This window comes from Gallus gallus, chromosome 3, assembly GCF_016699485.2.
Source record: "Gallus gallus isolate bGalGal1 chromosome 3, bGalGal1.mat.broiler.GRCg7b, whole genome shotgun sequence".
Taxonomy (NCBI): Eukaryota; Metazoa; Chordata; class Aves; order Galliformes; family Phasianidae; genus Gallus; species Gallus gallus.
Window position 1 is genome coordinate 62,788,767 of NC_052534.1, and position 18,001 is coordinate 62,806,767.

At 39.2% G+C, this 18,001-nt stretch overlaps 1 protein-coding gene across 2 annotated transcripts in view; it reads right to left on the reverse strand.

Annotated features, from left to right (window-relative positions):
* Positions 1–18,001, reverse strand: part of SLC35F1 (solute carrier family 35 member F1) — a 235,413-nt gene that overhangs the window by 37,095 nt on the left and 180,317 nt on the right. For both annotated transcript variants that reach the window (XM_001233613.7, XM_040697519.2), the window contains exons 3-4: positions 12,456–12,583; positions 1,135–1,294 (exon numbers count right to left, since the gene is read on the reverse strand). In XM_001233613.7, the coding sequence (XP_001233614.1) occupies positions 1,135–1,294; positions 12,456–12,583 (288 nt within the window). The remainder of the gene's footprint in view (positions 1–1,134; positions 1,295–12,455; positions 12,584–18,001) is intronic.

The following is an 18,001-nucleotide window of genomic DNA, read 5'->3' on the forward strand; positions in this document are numbered from 1 at the left end:
TGCTTATGTCCAATGCCCTGCACGTGCCTGCTGAACCACAACTCACAGGCCCAAGCATGTTATGCTCCAGATTGTAGGGATACTCCCAGAACCCAGGGCTGAAATCAAAGTCCCTTCGAAATCAGATATTGCTAATGCAACCTTGGCTGCCTGACTCCACAGTACAAAATACATTATTTTCTTTATAGGTAGGGCAGAGCAATTTCTGGAGGAGAGCAACAAGCTAAAATTCTTCAGGACACAGATAAAAAGGGACAGGGAGATGTAGTGAGTACTTTCCCAAACTTCCTTGTTTTGTTCAGTAGCATCTTGGTAAATGCAGGTCTTAGAGTGTTTGCATTTGTATTCAGAGAGAATTTTAAATCCCAATGTATTATGTGCAGCTCACAATTCAGTGCTTTTAATTAGGGATGAAAACTGTGCCTAATTGACAGCCTTTGAACAGAATTTCCAGCCTTCCCACATCATTTGTGTTGGCGCTAGAAAAATCAATGAGACAGAGGAAGTTAATCGATGAAATCTAACTGTCTAGTCTGCATTAATATCCATGCACACATTATTCGTATGATGCTGCACATGAAAAAGAACATTTTATGCACAAGAAGGTACTTCTCAACAGTTATGCATGCAAATCCCAAATCTTTACTTTGAGACTGTGTTATAACTCAGTACAGTTAGTATGTAGGTCTGGTGTCTTCTAGTACCTAACAAGTGACCTTGTCTCTGTACAAAAAAGGAACAAAGTTAAGCAGGAGTACATAGTGGACAGAAGAGACAGTAAACAGTATACTCAAAGATGTTGCTAATTTGGAAAGGAAGCAACTGAGATCTGCTAGCCCAAAGCAGAATGAAACTACAAGCAATTAGTTTAATGTTTAACCTTCCTCTGTATAAATGATGACATGCGTTGCATGCACAGAGCAAGTCCATTTGCAGAAGCGGTGAATTCTGTTGATCCATTTTTGTTCTCTGTCCCTCCTGACAATGAAGCACCACTGAATGGTGTAGCGCTTGGATCCATGAAGACACAGGATTTCCTGCCAACTTCCAATTTTCCATGCCGCAAACCGAAATGTTCTCATTACAGTTTCTGTGATCAGAACTTTGTAGTACTAGACACTAATCCTTACTCACCTGCTCCTTGCTGTCTCCCAACGAGGACATCTGCTCCTGCCATGCAGCCCATGCCCAGAATGCAGACCACGATCCCAATGAAATGTACTGCCTTGTATCGTACCAGCAAGAAGAACCAGGAGAGCAGTATCACCACTGGGATGACAAAACAATCTAGGAGCTGTAAAGATAGAGGAGATAGAGAAGAAAAAACAACAGATCAGCTGCTAACATTTTGCCCTTGAATTCTAGGATAGATTTCAGAAGACAATAACAAGCTTATTTATTTAAGAATGGCACTTTCTACCGGATAGAAAATGTATAGAAGTTCTTGTGTCATCCAACAGGCAGATGGTAAGACAATATTCTAACTATTCCACTAATTCAGGAGAGATGTTGCTAGCTGTTTTAAGACACAATTGAACTGCATTGCTCTTTGATTCAGATGCACATTCCCAATCTATGGGAAGGAAAGCTGGGCCAAAAGCGAGCCACAGTATTCTCCATCTGGTCTTCACCTCTGGTGATTAAGGGACAGAGACAGAGCGTACTTTTCCTGCAGTCTAGACATATGCTTTGATTCAGACGTTTCAGGTCCAATTAGCAGGAATGTTCATAATACACAAGTTGGCCAGATTTTCAAAATCTGGCCATATAAATCAAGGGGTTTTTGCATGCAGAATACTTATGAAAAATCTGTCCCCTGTGGGGACTGTTAGCTCCTTAGAAGAATAGTCCCATATGCCTCTGAAGGAAAAAAAATAAATAAACACCTTGCCTGCAGTGCAGGAAGCTCAGTCTTCCTGCCAACAGACTTGGGTAAGAGCTTTCTCAAAGAAGTGTTATGAAAAATAACCTTTAATTGGTCTCTTCAGAGATAGACAGCAACAAACCCAGAGGATCCACGATTAAAAAAGAAATACACCAAATGTTTGTGAGAGGACCTTGAGACTTTGAGATGAAATTGTATTTTAGGAACTATCAGTATGTCACCAAGGAATAAAAAGACCTGGGTAGGGATCACTCAAAGATATTTGAATTGAAGAATACGAATCCCACTTTCTAAAGGCATATATATAATTAAAAGATAGGATTCTTTTGCTTAAGAATGAGATTTAAAGAGGTGTACGGGGTACATTACTATTCAATGCCATTTGATATAGTGGGAACTAGATGTACACAGCTGCTGCTTCTTTCTAATGAAAAGGTTTGGATCAAACAGTAATGGGGGAGATTGTAACTGTAGTTCTCAGAAACACTTCTGGATACTGTGACCTTGATTTTTGATGATATAATTTGTGTTTTTTTTTAATTCTCTTTGGGCCTATTATCTGTTCTTTTGTTCTCTCAGAGTGACATGTCACTAAGCACACTAAAGATTATCAAATAACGATCATTACCCTTTCAACTTCTTTGTCTGCTAGTGGGGTTATGTGAAGAGAAACATAGTTTTGCATGATTTGAATTTCAGTCTTTACCTGTGAGCTACTTAGGTCATAAATACTAAATTTAGAGGTTTTGCAAAAAATTCAAAAGCTTTCCTTAGAAAGAAAAAAGAAAAAAAAAATTTTGAAAAGCAAGAGTATGCAGTTGAACTGCATTCTTTTCAAAGATTCTCCAGTCAGTCAGTGGCAACAGTCTTTAAAAGTGAAAGGGTTCACCAGCAGGGCCACGCAGCTCTCAGGTGCTTCATGCAGTCCCAAAGAACAGCAGAACCGATGAGGAAAATTGCAAATTGGAAAGGACTATGCTGAAAGAGCGTTCTGCATTTAAAGAGAGAGCTAATAATTTAAAATGCATGACAAAGCCTCTTTACAGTGAAAACTGTCTCCACCAGTCCTCAAAATGCAGTCCTTTACAGACACAACACAGAGAGGAACAGGGGCTGAATGTCCAGCAGAACTGGTGCAAGCTCCTTTGTTTTTACAGAATATCTGCTCTGCCACTGAAGAGCCTATAATATATACAGGATACAACTGACCTAACAGTCAGTATCTCCTTTTTGTAAAAGCGCACTTGGGAAACATGACTGAAGTTTTTTTCCTAGACAGTTTGCAGCCTATTGGGATGTTTTCCTGCTGTGTCCTTGTCTCTCACCCCCCGAGGGCTCTTTTCCAGCCAGACCTGGGAACGAAACAGTGGCCAACTGAATTTTTCTGGCAGCCACAGCAACTGTGGTCCTCCTGGTGGCCACTGTTTTCCATCAGATGATGGCTGTGCACTTAATCACACACAGAGAGAGACTGAGTCACCTGGGTGCACCCGTGTGAGCAGTGGCCCAGTGGAAGTGGCTTCTACTGTGTCACCAGAGAGTTGTAACAGCTCAGTTAACTTTGTACTAGAGATGAGAAAGAGACATCCTAATGCTAAATTCAGAGCTGGACACAAGTGAAGTACCAGCAGCCAGAGTTACTGCACAATCTGCTATCATTTCCAGCCTGTGAGCAAGCTCTGCTCCACACATACACATACCAACTTGGAGATAGATGACTGACCATGCCTGAGACAGAGCAGAGAGGTATATACCACAGTTAAGCATAGAGGTATTTCAGAAACAGCTTATCACCCATCCATTACCAGTTATAAGCTCCTATTGAAAAGCTACTGTCTGCAAACAGCTTTCCACTTCTATTTTGTGCAAAGCTGTCTAAGTAAATCTCAGTCATCTCTGAACCCACCACTTGATTTTGCAAAGTTGGGAGGTCCAGTGAGTTACACAAACAGCTTTTAAGAACAGATTCAAGAATATGAAGATATGTCAACTTTCAGCCATTAACTACCATATCTCAGGAGACACAGAATGACTGTGTGGATATTTTTAACCCCCTACTGTCTGAAATACAGTCCCTGTCCACCTTCACAAGCAGGATATGGCACTGTATGTTCACTGTGGGACAGAAGCTCTGGCCTGCTCTGCTTTACCTACCCTGGGCTTGGCATACAAAAAGAGCATTTTCTTGTGGCTATGAGATATAAATTAGGATGCTAGTATGATTTCAACAACCAGTTTTAAATACTGCTTCCACCTGCAACATGTGTACTTCAACATGCAAATTCTCACTGAGTCTTTTTGAGGAAGATTTTTAAAATTCATCTCATTCCATAAATATTTAAGCACACCTATGCTTTCAAGTATGTGAAATTGTCTCTTTTAAGCACTAACTTCAAGAGGAGCATGAACAGAACCTGTCACAAACCAGCTATGCTGACATCAGCTGGAAAACATTGCTTTGGAGCCAGCAGTCCAAGGTCTGACCCACAAAATGCTATTTGCAGTACTGCAGCATCAGTAGATATAAACAGTGAATGCAGATAACATCCACTGACACCACATAGTTCTTGAATCATGCCCAGTTTACACTTGAATTTAACAATGGGGTAGACAAAAACAATGGGGTGGATACCTTACCACAATGTGAGCATTACGATAACATAGGGTATATTGCTAACTATTGCCTTACATTGCACTTCTCCCAGGCTAAATTCACTCTGCCTTTCTTTTTCCCTCAGACATACCTGTCTAGTAAAAGAAAAAATGCACATACATTCTCCAGACAAAAGATGTGCCATCACAGATTGCCTGATGTGAGATAAGGTTTTCTTGAATTCTTTGTTGCTTTTTCTTTTGTCTACTACTAATTATTGCAGCTAATAAAGCACGTTATACCTAATTGCCATTTTTCTGACTATAAAGCCTCAACATTAACAAAGATAAACTGTGTTTAGCTTCAATTTTGTTCACAGCAATAAAGGTCAGTCATTTATCAATTTTTCTCTAGGAACAGTCTTCTGTATTTTCCTTTTTTTTTTTAATTGCTTATTCAAAAGGTACTGCAAACACCCCGTCATTATGTTAAATTAATGAGTGACCTGATTTCAGTCAAATAATCAGATCACACAAGTTATCAGATCTCAGTAATCTAAAGGAAAACATATCTCTTATTTTGCTATGGAAAGATATTAAAACTGATATCAAAGCGTAGTGCAGACAGCTTGAACATTCTGAATAGAAGGAGTCAGAAGAACAGCTCTTTGCTTTGACCCTGCTATGTGTTTCTGTGGTTTCTCTTACTGAGAGCTCTGAATCAGGTCACTTGAGAAGGCAGGATATAAAAATACCTTATCTACTGATACATAATTTTACAGAAACTACTTGGTAATAAGAGAGCAGTGTTGCTTTAGAGACTGAAGACTCTTATTTGATTCTAAAAGATATCACATTGCATCCGAGTCTGTTGATACACAATGTTGAAATTTATTTCCTCTGGTTGTTTGTGAGAGTACACTCACTTCTTTACACTCCTGATTCACAGAAAAATACTCTCTTGCTACCAATAAACACTCAGCCTCTGATCTCACAAATTCAGCAAGTGCCTGCCCATATAGAGCAAGAACGTGCTGCTGGTGTTTGGAAAGTGGAGCTGGCAAGCTTTAGAAAAAAGGTCTGTAATACAGAGTGTGAACTGCTGATCTGTAGCCATATCAAAAAGAAAAAAGCTGGTCAGCAAACTTCCTGTGGGAGCAGCTGAGATGAATCTTCCTTTTTAAACATTCATTGAATTCCCCCCCGCCCCCTCCCCCAGTTATAAGCCCTTTTTATTTCACATTAGGGGTTTCTCATTAGTGCTGCCCTCAAGCAAATCATGCAGAGAGTCAGCTGTACCCTCTACTCAGCTTTCTCTCCAGAGCAGAGAGATCAGTGGAATCAGTGTCACAGACACACAGCTTTGTATTGTCACGTAGATGTGATGGCTACTGAAATTCAGCAGGAGAACTGCTAAGTTTAATATAAAAGCAAGTTCTGTATCCAGGAAGAGACACACCTTTCAACAAGTACTTTGCTTTTCAGTCAAAGGAAGAAATGGTTTGCCACTAATTCCAGCAATGTTTTTGTTCCAGTTTTCCTACTGCTTTCACAATGCCACACTCACCCGATTCACCCCATGTTACACATGCACAAAACCAGCTGAGATGTCAAATCTCAATGAGCTGGCTGCCCTTGGGCTGCCCCCAAACACAAACCTTCTGTAAGGAAGGTGTGGATGCTGGTAATGCTTCCGGCAGATTTATTTTAAGCAATTCAAATTAAAAAACGAAGCACTGTTTTTACCTTTTGTGTTCCGCTGTGTTTCTACTCGTTATCATAACCATATCACTTCTTTTCCCATGATTTATGTAACCACAGATTTAATTTAAAAACTGTTATTTACTTCATCATGCCAAAACACCGGGTACTGCAGGTAGGAAGACTGGTGAATGAATCAGTTAGCAGTGTCATCTGCCTGCAGAACAATGTAAAAATGTGTTGCTTTCATGCTATGGAAGAAACAAAAGCCAGAAGACTTCTCCCAGTCTGAAGCCTCTTTAATATTTTACCCTTGAGATCTCTTCAACTATTTTCCTTTGGGCCACATGACTAGAATTTCTATAACCATTCCCATCAGCTCCATTAATTCTTTTCGAGGATTTCCTCCTTTTCCCTGCAGACGCTGAAACTTCTTCAGAATATTCACCAGCAAAAGTCCTTCACCTACACCTGCCTTGTGCCCTACACCTGCCTCGTGCGCATCAACACCTGAGATGAGGATTATTATGGCTCCAAATTTCTGTGTACATAAAAGGAATCCACTGAGGTCTTGCGGACATTTAAAATGACAAGTGGTGGTCACATCAACCCACAGTTTCTCTGCTCTCAATTCTGTGTGTACACTTTATTGTGAAATTGAATAATTTCATCTTGACTCATAAAAAAAAAAACTTAGGACACACCTCTTCATTCGTTTCTTCCTCTCACTACTAACACTGCAGCTATGCTTATGCAAGATCTGCTCAAATACCACAGTCAAGGAGGAGTACAAACAAACTGACTCCTGAAATAGATTTTACTTTAACCAGTTTCCTCCTTTGACTGCCTCCATCACTGGCAGAAGATCATTCTAAGACAGAAGATGGTTTCTCCAGCAGTCACATATTTCTAAAGCAAAAAAAAAAAAAAAAATGCATTTTCTGTTTTGCTTCTGTCCAAGTAAGAAGGCTGGACATAGGTTTCGAAGACCATTTTCTCAAGGTTACCAATTAGATACTTCTCTGCGTCACTGGTTGCTGTATGCTATACAGGGAATTAGATTCTGGCGTGGTTTTGGAAAAGTCAGAGTTAACTCCTGCAGCAAATACTCTGCTTTTGCATTTCACCTGCAAGACTATGCAAAATGGGCACAGAATACCAAATTCTCTGCTGTTGTAATGGGCACAGCTTCACTGACTTTAAGGAGATTTTGCATATTTATGTTAGTAAAAAGCCTGGCTTGGGGTAAATCTTGCCATTAGAGAATAGCTAGAGCTAAGCTGATTTCAAAACTACATAGAGAAACTGGGGGGAAGGGCTGGTTTGTGAACTACGAGTGCATAACCATTAAAAGACAGAATAACAACTCAAAATATGGTAAAAAAACAAAAGCATGATATATCCCACAGATTCTCCCAGTATACATGTATAGTAGGCATAACAACATTCTGCAAACCTGGTTAACAGCGCACGTTTTCCCTCAGAGCCCTGAAGCACAACAGGAAAATATGGCCAACCTTACACACACAGGGACTGGGGGAGGAAGGGAGTGGAATTTCTCTCTGCTTCCATGATATTTCACATTAGTGAGCACTGGGCAAAGTGGATCAACAGCTTCAATATTGCAAATCCCTTGCTCATCACCTCCCAGATTTGCTTCAAAATTATCTCAAATGTTCTGCCTCAATGCACATTGAGTCCACGGGGACTACAAACAAAGCAAAGTCTGCCATCCAGCACTCCTATAATAAGCACCTACTGCTGACTTCTCGCCTTTTTTGGTGGCAGTTGTTGAGGTATGAAAACTGCCACAAGTAATTGGAAGTATGATGTACTGCTGAGGCTCACGGTGATCTAAGAGTAGTTGAGAACATAAGCATCATAGTTTTATTGTCTGTCTCCTGGTGTCTATAAATCCTAGCTTTTACTACCTTTGTTTTCATCATGCCAATCAAAGGCTTGATTGCCCAAGGAATAAATTACCAGATAAATCACTACGTGAAAATATAGCTCTCTCTTTGACAGTACCTTATTTTTTGTGACACCAGATGCACATGCTACAATTCCACTATGAAAGGCATTGCACATATAGTTCAGTGATGTCACACCACAGAAAAAGGATTGCATTACCACTAGACAGAGTAAATCAACAGCATAATATGGAGAACAGTGTATTTGCAGAATGGAAAGCTGTGGGGATGAAGAGGGAGAAGGGGAGGGCAGTCTGCCTCATAATGTAACCTAATAGGATGAGAAAGCACTTACCTGGAAGTCTACAAATGTGAAAGTCAAAGTCCAAACGTAGTTTCAAACCAATTATATTATCTCCATCTGAATAGTTGCAAGAACTTCAGAATCTTTTAGTTCCCTCTGGGGGAGACAATTTTATCTGCTGTGTAAGTGGTGGCTCTAACAGCAGTCAAAACACACTTCTTGAATAGTTATAAAAATTTCCACAGGCCTGAACCAGAGCTGTGTCAAAATCAGTTTGGATAAATATGGAAAGCATTACCACAGGCAGTCCTGAAAGTTAAGTTTATAGTTTTAAAATAAAGCCATAGGTTCAAATTCTAGTATATACTGGAGGCTTTAGTGCAGTTCTGTACCTGCTACAACTGACACTGAGAAGACTGCAATAATTAGTGTAAGTTAGATAAAAACATCAAACAGAAAATAAAGATTATTTTACAAGTTTTTGGCTACCTGAGAATCAGGACAAATGCAACTGGGAGTCTTAAATGTGACTCATCTCTAGGAGTTCTTGAACGATGTGTTCTTGGAAGTCTAAATTAGTCCACGGACAAACTGCTTAGCCTTCTATGTGACATATTCTCAATTTTTAAATGAACCCTTTGGAGAGTAGTCTTCACTTACAGGATTGCTGTTCTAAGAATTTTCCTTGATGTAGATTGGTTGAGTTTCAGTTGCCTCCGGCTGAGATAGAATTAACTCAAACTCTTTATATCAGCTACTGTTTTAACAGCTATGACTATATGTAAACAGTGGCTCTACATTTGCAATTTGGAAAGCACTTCAGACTTTCTGTAAGCACTTGAGGCATGCTAACATCATATCTAACAAATCGAGTTCTTCAGGGTACTTTGGTGCAAAAATACTTAGCTTTTGAATTTTAAAATGGAAGTAGATGTTAAGGTGGCAAGCTCCAGCAATACAAAAGCACTCGGGATATGAGGAATGAACTTGAAGCTACAAAGAAGGAGCAACCTGAACTGCTCATATCCCAAGATCATGCCCTTGGCATCAGGTTAGTATATACAGACCAAGGAGTGCTAGCTGTCTACAAGCATTTTAGATATATATAGAAAATTAGGTGTGGATTTTTATACATTTTTTTGAATTGTTCTATTAAATCTAGCTGCCTACGGATTGCACTCCAGGTACCTTAAAGATATCTTGAATTTTATCCTTAGCAAATGACTGAAACCTTGGATTCTGAAATGTAAACAATGCATTGGATGTCATGGTGGAACTGAGCAACACATTTTCAGACAACAGTTATACAGTAATTGAGGATTTGAAATCATCCGAAGGACATCCAAAAGCAAAGGTTAGGTAGCATATCCATCTCTGGCCTATGCTTGTGTGTCATGGTTCACCGTGGTTTTGAAGGAAACTGGTGAAATATTTTAGGAAATTTTATCAGTGAATTCTGTTTTTCCAAACCAAAACCTCTTAAAAAACCAAACTAAACAAAACCAAACCAAAAAACTTTAAAGTGTCATTTAGAAAAGATGTGAGTACAAAAAAGTGGGAGAAAGTAGGGCAAAATTTTCAGTCTTTCCCTAAACCACAATGAGATAACGTCCACTGGGGGGGGGGGGGGAGAGAGATGGAGTTTAAAACAAAAACTTTGAGAGTACTGAGAGTTTAGAGCTACTTGAAAAACATGTTGAGCGCTCACAGTTGTACAATGAAAGGAGAACTGTAAATCAATTGTAGTAATGGTATATAATGCTTTACAGTTAGTCTTTTTTTTTTTTTCTGGGAGCAGCTTATTTCCTTTTTCCAAAGGCACCACAAGCCCATTACATTGACTTGCTAGTTTTGCGTGATGGAGCAGAGATGTGGAAAAAGCATAGGCTGTAAAACCGATTTCCTGATGAAATGGTCCATGCAGCACCACTATAAAAACACTGCAAGATTTCTCATTTACTAAGGGTCAATTTCAACCTACTAGTAAGTCTAAAATATTAAAAACTTATTTTCTCTCCATCAAAAAAGATTTGGTGCCAGTGAACATTTATGGCCTCTTATGTAGTGCTCTTGCAGAATGAGGATTTTCCTCTCCTGAAGAGAGTAGAGTGTTTTCTTTTCCTGATCCTAGGAATCAGCTTGCTTTTGTACATCTTTTATTTTTATTTCATATCAGTTATACCAGTGTTTCATCTTCAATTGAAATAGGGCATTGTTTGTCTACAGCTCATAAAATGTGTCATTTAATTCAATGTCTGAACAAATGACTTCATCCGCTAACCCATGGGTGTCCAACTTTTTGCTGTGTCTGGGCCACGCCGAGTGAAGAGGAATTGTCTTGCGGTGCATATATGATACACATATATAGTTAGTGTATATAAGCCATGAAACTTATTATATATTTTTGTATTTTTTTTATTAAAGCATAAAAGAGAGCAAAAAACTAGTGGGATATTTGACCCTGTTTTTGAGAAACTAATGCATCAGTCTAGTTTGATGGCAGTGAATGCAATTGTTAGTAAGCTTTCATGGTGCTCATCAGAGACTTTGGATGAAATTATTCTGCAATCTTGAAACCTATTCTTAAATTCTTTTATCAAAATGGAAAGCAGAGCTGCATACATTTTGCTGTTCACAGGACTGTGTTCAGCCAGTGTATCAAAATGCATGAAATTACTTGCCATAACTTGAATAAGAACTGCACCGAGCCCTCCCTGTGCCCTGGTTTCAGCTCAGAGCGTTAAGAGCTCACTGACGTGTGACTGTTGTTGAGCAGTGGGTGTGCACCTAGGGCTGGGCCTGGCTGCTTGGCAGGGCAGAGCTGCTGCCATGGTGGCATGGGACAGGGGGTGTCCACAGGACAGACTGGGTCGGGCTGCATATGGCTCACGGGTCATGGGCTGGACATGCCCGCTCTAACTATTCTGACTGTATCTTGGGTTTTGTTTATACTTAGAAACTCATTCAATTTATGACATGAAGTGAATTTGAAATACAACAGATATTCCTGAGTAATATGATGTGGATAAGTCTTAAAAGTATTATCAAGTTGTCTGGACAAATTTTGAAGAATTCTCAAAGCAATACTCTGATGATAGAGGAATTTGTAAATATCTAGTATATCTAGTATAAACCTTGGATTCATTCTTTTTTTTTTTTTTTCTATTCTTGCTCCTTATTGAGCTAAATACATTCAGTATTTTCCAATATAACTTGTTCAACTATGGAAGAAATATATTCCTAATTAGCTTTGGTTTTGCAGAATGTTAAGTGCCGCTCCAGTATTTTACTGTCTCTAAAGCAAACTCCAGGCAAACAAGGTGCAAAATATACTGAACACTATCTAGTGTTGCCCTGTGATTTACAGATAACATAAGAAGGGAGTAGGTTTGCTTTAGAGCAAGTAGCAATTTAGTATGTAATGATTTCCCAAGACAGACAATTTCCAGTCTCTTAAAAATGTTTCTGTTGTTCACTTCTGTATTTAAATGGGAAGAAGACTCCATCTTTGGTATCCATATTTAAAACATACAGGTTTGATCTTTGGAGAAGTCTCTACCCTAGTTTTTATTCACTCCAGTTTTAGATTTTAAGGGACACGCTTTGACAGCTGCAGTTAAACTATTACATACCATAATGCATCTCTCTGCTTGTATTTGAGAAAGATTTCTTTATCACAGCTACATTAATTTTACTTAATGATAAGTTAGACGATTGGATCTGATCTCAGAGTCCTAAAAGAAGTGCTTACATTTTTTCCAAGTACAATATAAAGTGAGAAAAAAACATGTCATACCGTCTGAAAACAGTTCCTTGAAGGAGCACATTTAAGTACTTAGGTGAAAAATGTGATTGAGGGTTTAGCACCGGCAAAATGAAAGCCTCTGTGTTTTTGTAGAGTTTGGAAAATATTGAGTACTAAAACTAATGCAATATGAAAAACTGTCTTTTAGGATGGCATTAAAAGCACAGAGAAGACATAGAAAGATCCAACTGTCAGTGTACTGAAGACAACGGAATCTGCTATATTACCCCAAAAAGGGAATATCCTTTATGTACTTACCTGTACACTAGTAAGAGTGGTGTATTGATAAGCTTTTACTACCAGGTAATTGGCTTCTATATCTACTATCCCCAAGATCATGTACTTCCACCATCTCCTTTTCAAAATTGCCAGCAAGTTTTCTTCTCCTGCAGTTAAAAAAGAGAAAAGAATAATTATGTAAAAGAGGTAGGTTTATGTGCACAAAGTACCTGCATGTCAAGAGAAATTACCTAGAAGATCTCTTGCATTTATAATATGCAGTTGAAAAACTCTATGTATAACTAGGTACTGCCAGAAAATGAAAACTAACACACCTTATTTGTCTTGCAGATATTTTATAAAACAGCCACCTTGGTAAAGTAATTTGTGAAGGCCAGACTGTTGCTTCAATTGAGATATAAACAACTCTAGGAAAAACATGTGAAGCTTGGGTAGACTGTGAATGTGTTCTTAGCTTTATTTTTATGCATTCACATATATATGTATACACAAAACAGTAAAGAATAGAGCTTCTCATTATATACATCTATACTCCCCATACATAGTGATAGATGCTTCTTGCCAAAAGTGGGAGATTAACAATATTTATAGCTACAATGAAATATAAGAACAGGACAACAATAGGGTACCTTTTGGGTGGACTGCAGATCCTGACCAAAGGATAGCTATTATGACCCTAGAGGTCCAAAGTATTTGACCTGTTTGGAGAAAGGTTGCACTGAAACAGACAGTGTGACAGGTTGCTCTGCTCCTAGAACCAGTTTCTGAAGGAGCAAGGTTTGTTCTGCAATGCCTTGCATGGGAACCCTGCCAATCACCCCATACTTAATTCCTACCATGAGAAGACTGACAGAACAATATGACCAGCAGATCAAACCCACAACTTTCAAAAGGTCAAAGAAGTCCTCACACTAGGCCAGGGATTATTACTGTTCTCAGTGCAAAAGCTCATTAGTGAGGGGTGGGCAAGCCTGCTACTTATTTGCATCACAGTGGGCAAACTGACTGTGAGCTCAGTAAAGCTTTAAGTCTTTGAGAGTGTGCAGCCCAAAGAGGGATCTAAGTGAGGTTGACCCTGCTGTGAAAGTATCAGAAATGGAATTTGAACTGCTTTGAAAGTTAAGCAAATGCACTATTTTGAGATTTGTCCATGTTGCTGCAGCCCTTCTAAGTGTCTGTGATCATCAAAATGGGTGGTGGAAAATAACGAAGAAAGGGAACATTATCGCCAATTGGCACTAAAACTTACTCAGGCTTTCCAACTCTCCCTCACCATTTTCCACCATGAGAAGTGCATTCATTCTCTGGTTCAAATGGTGATAGCACTGTCATACTGTAAGAAATGGCAGGCTTTCTACAGTACAGGAATATCTCAGATTTTATCAGATGCAATCACAGAAAAATGGATAATAATTTCAACAGTTCATTCAGAATCTGAGATGTTAAATCTTGGTTCCACTGAGTGACTTGAATGGATATTTACCTGAAGAAAGCATCTGAATCATTTGACGTTTGTTCATTAACAGATACCCACATATATACATGCTTATAGGGAGATATTATTTGGCAGCAACCTAATTACTTGCTGCAGCGATGATGACAGTGCGAAATCATAAATGTTAAATCTTTCCTTTACGTCCTTTCCTTCCTTCTTTCTCCTCTTTTTCTATTTCTTCCTCTCTCTGAACAGGCAGCAGAGAGATAGAAGAAACAAGATGCTGAGAAGGCTAATTATTATAGACTAAATAAGAATGATTCAGTACATCCAACCAAACCCCACTTTCTTGTCACCACCAACTCATTCAAGAACTTTCACTAAAGAGAAATTCCCTCTCTTTGTTTGTACTGCAATTCAGGAACAATGCATTTCAGACATGAAATAAAAGTAAATTTATGCATTTGTTAGGATGATTTGAGCACACAAAGTTTTAGATCTTTTTGTATCTTTTAGATCATTTAGGGAGGTATTTACAAAAAAAGCATTTAAGATGAGATGTCCTAACTCCTACTAAAATCAGTGTAAAGAACGCAGATAGATCCTTCCCAGGCAATGAAACTCTCTCTAATTTTTATGCTGCCCACATAATACCTTTATAATACCATTTGAAAAACACCAACGCAATGGAAAGGCTGAAAAGGCATCTCAGCACAAATTTTGAAAATGTTTAAAAACCAAAGATATCAAATTATCAGACAGTATTAGGCTCCTAGTGTCATTGCAGTCCTTATTCCAAAAGTGAAAATCCCACCTAAGTCTTGTGTTTTCACTAAGACCCACACCTACAAAACAGAAAGAAGCAGCAGGCTCAAGCTCTGAACATGGCATTTGGCCACCTGAGCTAAGACTATGAACAAATCTCAAGGGACATTTTGTTGCCTTTGGTTTGTCAGTGCTTCCTTTCTCCAGCTTCAATTTCCAACCACAGACCACTGTACTGCTCAGATGTAGACAAATTAATTAGGTATGGAAGGGAATGCATGGTCATGTGTTCTGGCTACAGGGTAAAGTCAGGGTTTCCATAGGTGGAAAGTAAATCTTTTAAACTTTAGCTGACATTCACGATTCTCTCTTTTGCTTTCTCAACCCTTTCTAGGCTAATGACAGAAATAAGAAAAGTATGTGGCAAGTGGTATTTTATCTTTGATGTAAAGCTCTGAGGTGTTCCCAACTGCAAAAGATCAAGTTGAGCTGAGAAGGCTCTGCAGAGTGAAAGGTAATGATGAAATGAATTTATGCAGGCACCATACAGGTCTGATGAACACTGGTTTAGCTTCACAGCAAGTGCCTTTGTCTGACCCAGTGGAAAGCTGAGAGATGCACAGGCATTCAGCATGACAGAAATAAAACAGAGTTTATTCCTGGAAGAAAAATCTTCTGCATGAGCTGCATTTCTCTCTGGAACACACTTTGTCTTTGCTTCCATTCACAGGCTATAATTCCTTATATCTGGCACGTAAGGAAGGTTTTGTTTCTGACATGGGTCCCTTTGTTTGCATTGTTATCATCTTTTACCATTAAAGTATCAGTTGCGTAAGTATTAGCAAAATTGACCCACTCATCCAAAGCTCTACCTGAGGAAAAAGCCACGTATGTTTGACTCTCTGTTAACATGGATTGTCAGTTGTTCAGTATTCTGTTTCTTTAGCACTGCAATCAAAATTCATAGAGGGAATGAATTTGAATTGCTCTTAAAATGGGAGAGTTTATGTGAAGAGGGCAGGGGACAGAAGATGATCGTCTGCAGTGGGTGTCAATCCAAAGCTATGGACAAGTCAAGAGGAGGTAGGTGGACACCTTGTTTGGAGATGGGGCTGAAATAAATTCACCGTAGTGAAAGGCAATCATAGAGAGGCGTGGGCAGCGCCAGTAGAAGGCAGTGGTTTCTGTGAAGATGTGTGCTGCCAGGAGAGGACCTCTGGACGTTGATCACAGATGGCATCCTCAGTGAATACAGTGACAACAGAGAGAAAAGTAATGGGACAGCAGTTAGGTAGATTAGCCTCTATTTACCTTGGGGACACTACAATGAGAAGCTGAGGGCATCAAGAGGTTCATTCATAAGTCTACATCCTAAACAGGAATAAATATCACCTTTGCACTAGAAACTAAAAGGAGGAAAAAAAAATCAAAGACAAAACAAAGAAAGGCATTCTGCCTTGTGGGTTTTTGTTTGTTTGGTTTCTATTTGCCTTGACGACAAATCACAGCAAAATTAATTAATTGAGTAGTACAAGCTGTAAGCATCCTAGGATGAAGGAACAAATGGAGATGCCTGAACCTGAACTAGTTGGTAAGGCATTTTAAAACATTAGAATTATTCACCTGACATATTCCAGATGGATTGTTTAGGATGAGATAATGGGTGTTTTGAAAACAAACATCTCTCCTACTGAATGTAAAAGCAGGAGATTGTGTCAGATTGTGTGTTTTTGTTATTATCTGAATAGGACTGTGACTAAGGCTTCCAGGCAGCCATAAAAACAAATAATCAAACTGACAAGCACAGGTTAGCTCGAAGGCAACATTTCCAGCAAGCCAACGGAACATGCTGGTGCTGGTGAACATGTGTTTATGTGAGTGCATGGAGTAATGCCATCCAGACAATGCCATTTTTTGATGGAAACTCCCTTTAAAAAAAAAAAACCCGAGCTTCTGTCAGCACTTGGGCACTTTGAAAATCTGAGCTTTTCTATTCAGTCTAATCCAAATGTACCGTAGAGTTAAAGACAAATCACATATTAAGAATGTTTTTAGATTCAGAATTCTAACATATTGTTAGCACAGAGAAACACAAACACACTTTCTTCTTTAGCAAAAAAAAAAAAGTTAAACCTATTCTCTAATTTTGCAGTGAAACATGCAGTTGTCAGTTGTATACACAGCGAAACCCTTGGTGTTTGGAAAAAAAAAGCTACAGCTTTGTCTCTACTGGCTCAAATTAAAAATCAACAAATAAGCTGCTTTGTAGAAGAGATGATTTTACATCATATAATAAGGATTTACCCCTGAGGGTTTACAAAATTAAAAATAAATTAGAGAAAATTAAAAGAGACTTTAGCTGTGCAGTGTCTACCCAAAATGCATACGTACATGTGCAAAAACACTTCTGCATGCACCCACACAGATGCAGAGGTACAATAAAAAAAGCCCAAAACATTAAGACAGCAAATTCCCAATTATTTGTATATGGGCTTGGGACACCAGTGGAATAACAGCACTGCTAGACCAGAAAATAAGCATATTGCTTCTCTTTCATCTGCTGCAGTCTCTACCTTTTAATTCAGATGACAACTTGCTATTTAGATCAGGATCATCAAAGACACTATGCTCCCCTTCTGCTTTGCAGCACAGAGCTCAGCAGAAGAGATCTAAATTTATTCAGGAGGCTTGCAGGGGGGAAGATGACATAGGAGCATGGAGAGGGAAATCTGCCTGGCGCCCTGTTTCTGTGCTATCCTGCCATGAGTGCCAGAATCAAGTGGTAAAGAGGCAGAAGTCTCACAAAGGATGAGGATTAGACCAGAATTATCACCTTTTTGAACAACCAGAATAAAAAAAAACCCACAATAATGGGCTAATTGTTTCTTCTCCATTTTCACACATTATAGCATACAAAGTCCTGCAGATAAGGAATTTCACCATTAACACCATCACTTCTCTACAGCCTTTGTGGTCATCCAGTCTTAATGCAGGATGAAGGATGGGAAGCAGACAAATTGGGCAATGTTGTGTACATGTAATAGGGCTCTTTTCTGTATTGCTATACTGTCTGATCACAAGGAACCACTTCTGTGCTGCGTGGGTGATGGAGCTATGGTGCAATCTGCCCAGAGGCTGTGGAGTCTTCACCTTGGAGCTGTCCAAAAGCTGTCCTGACACGAGGCCTAGGCAAGCAGCTCCGGGTGTCCCAGCTTGAGGAGCTATCTATAGGGCTAGATAGACCCAGAAGTCCTCAGCTATCCTGAAGTTCTGTGACTCTGTGACAGGAGCAAGAAGCCCCCATACCTGAAAAATAAAAACTTGCTTGTTTCCTGCTTTGTTGAGTTGCTGGTTCAATGGACAT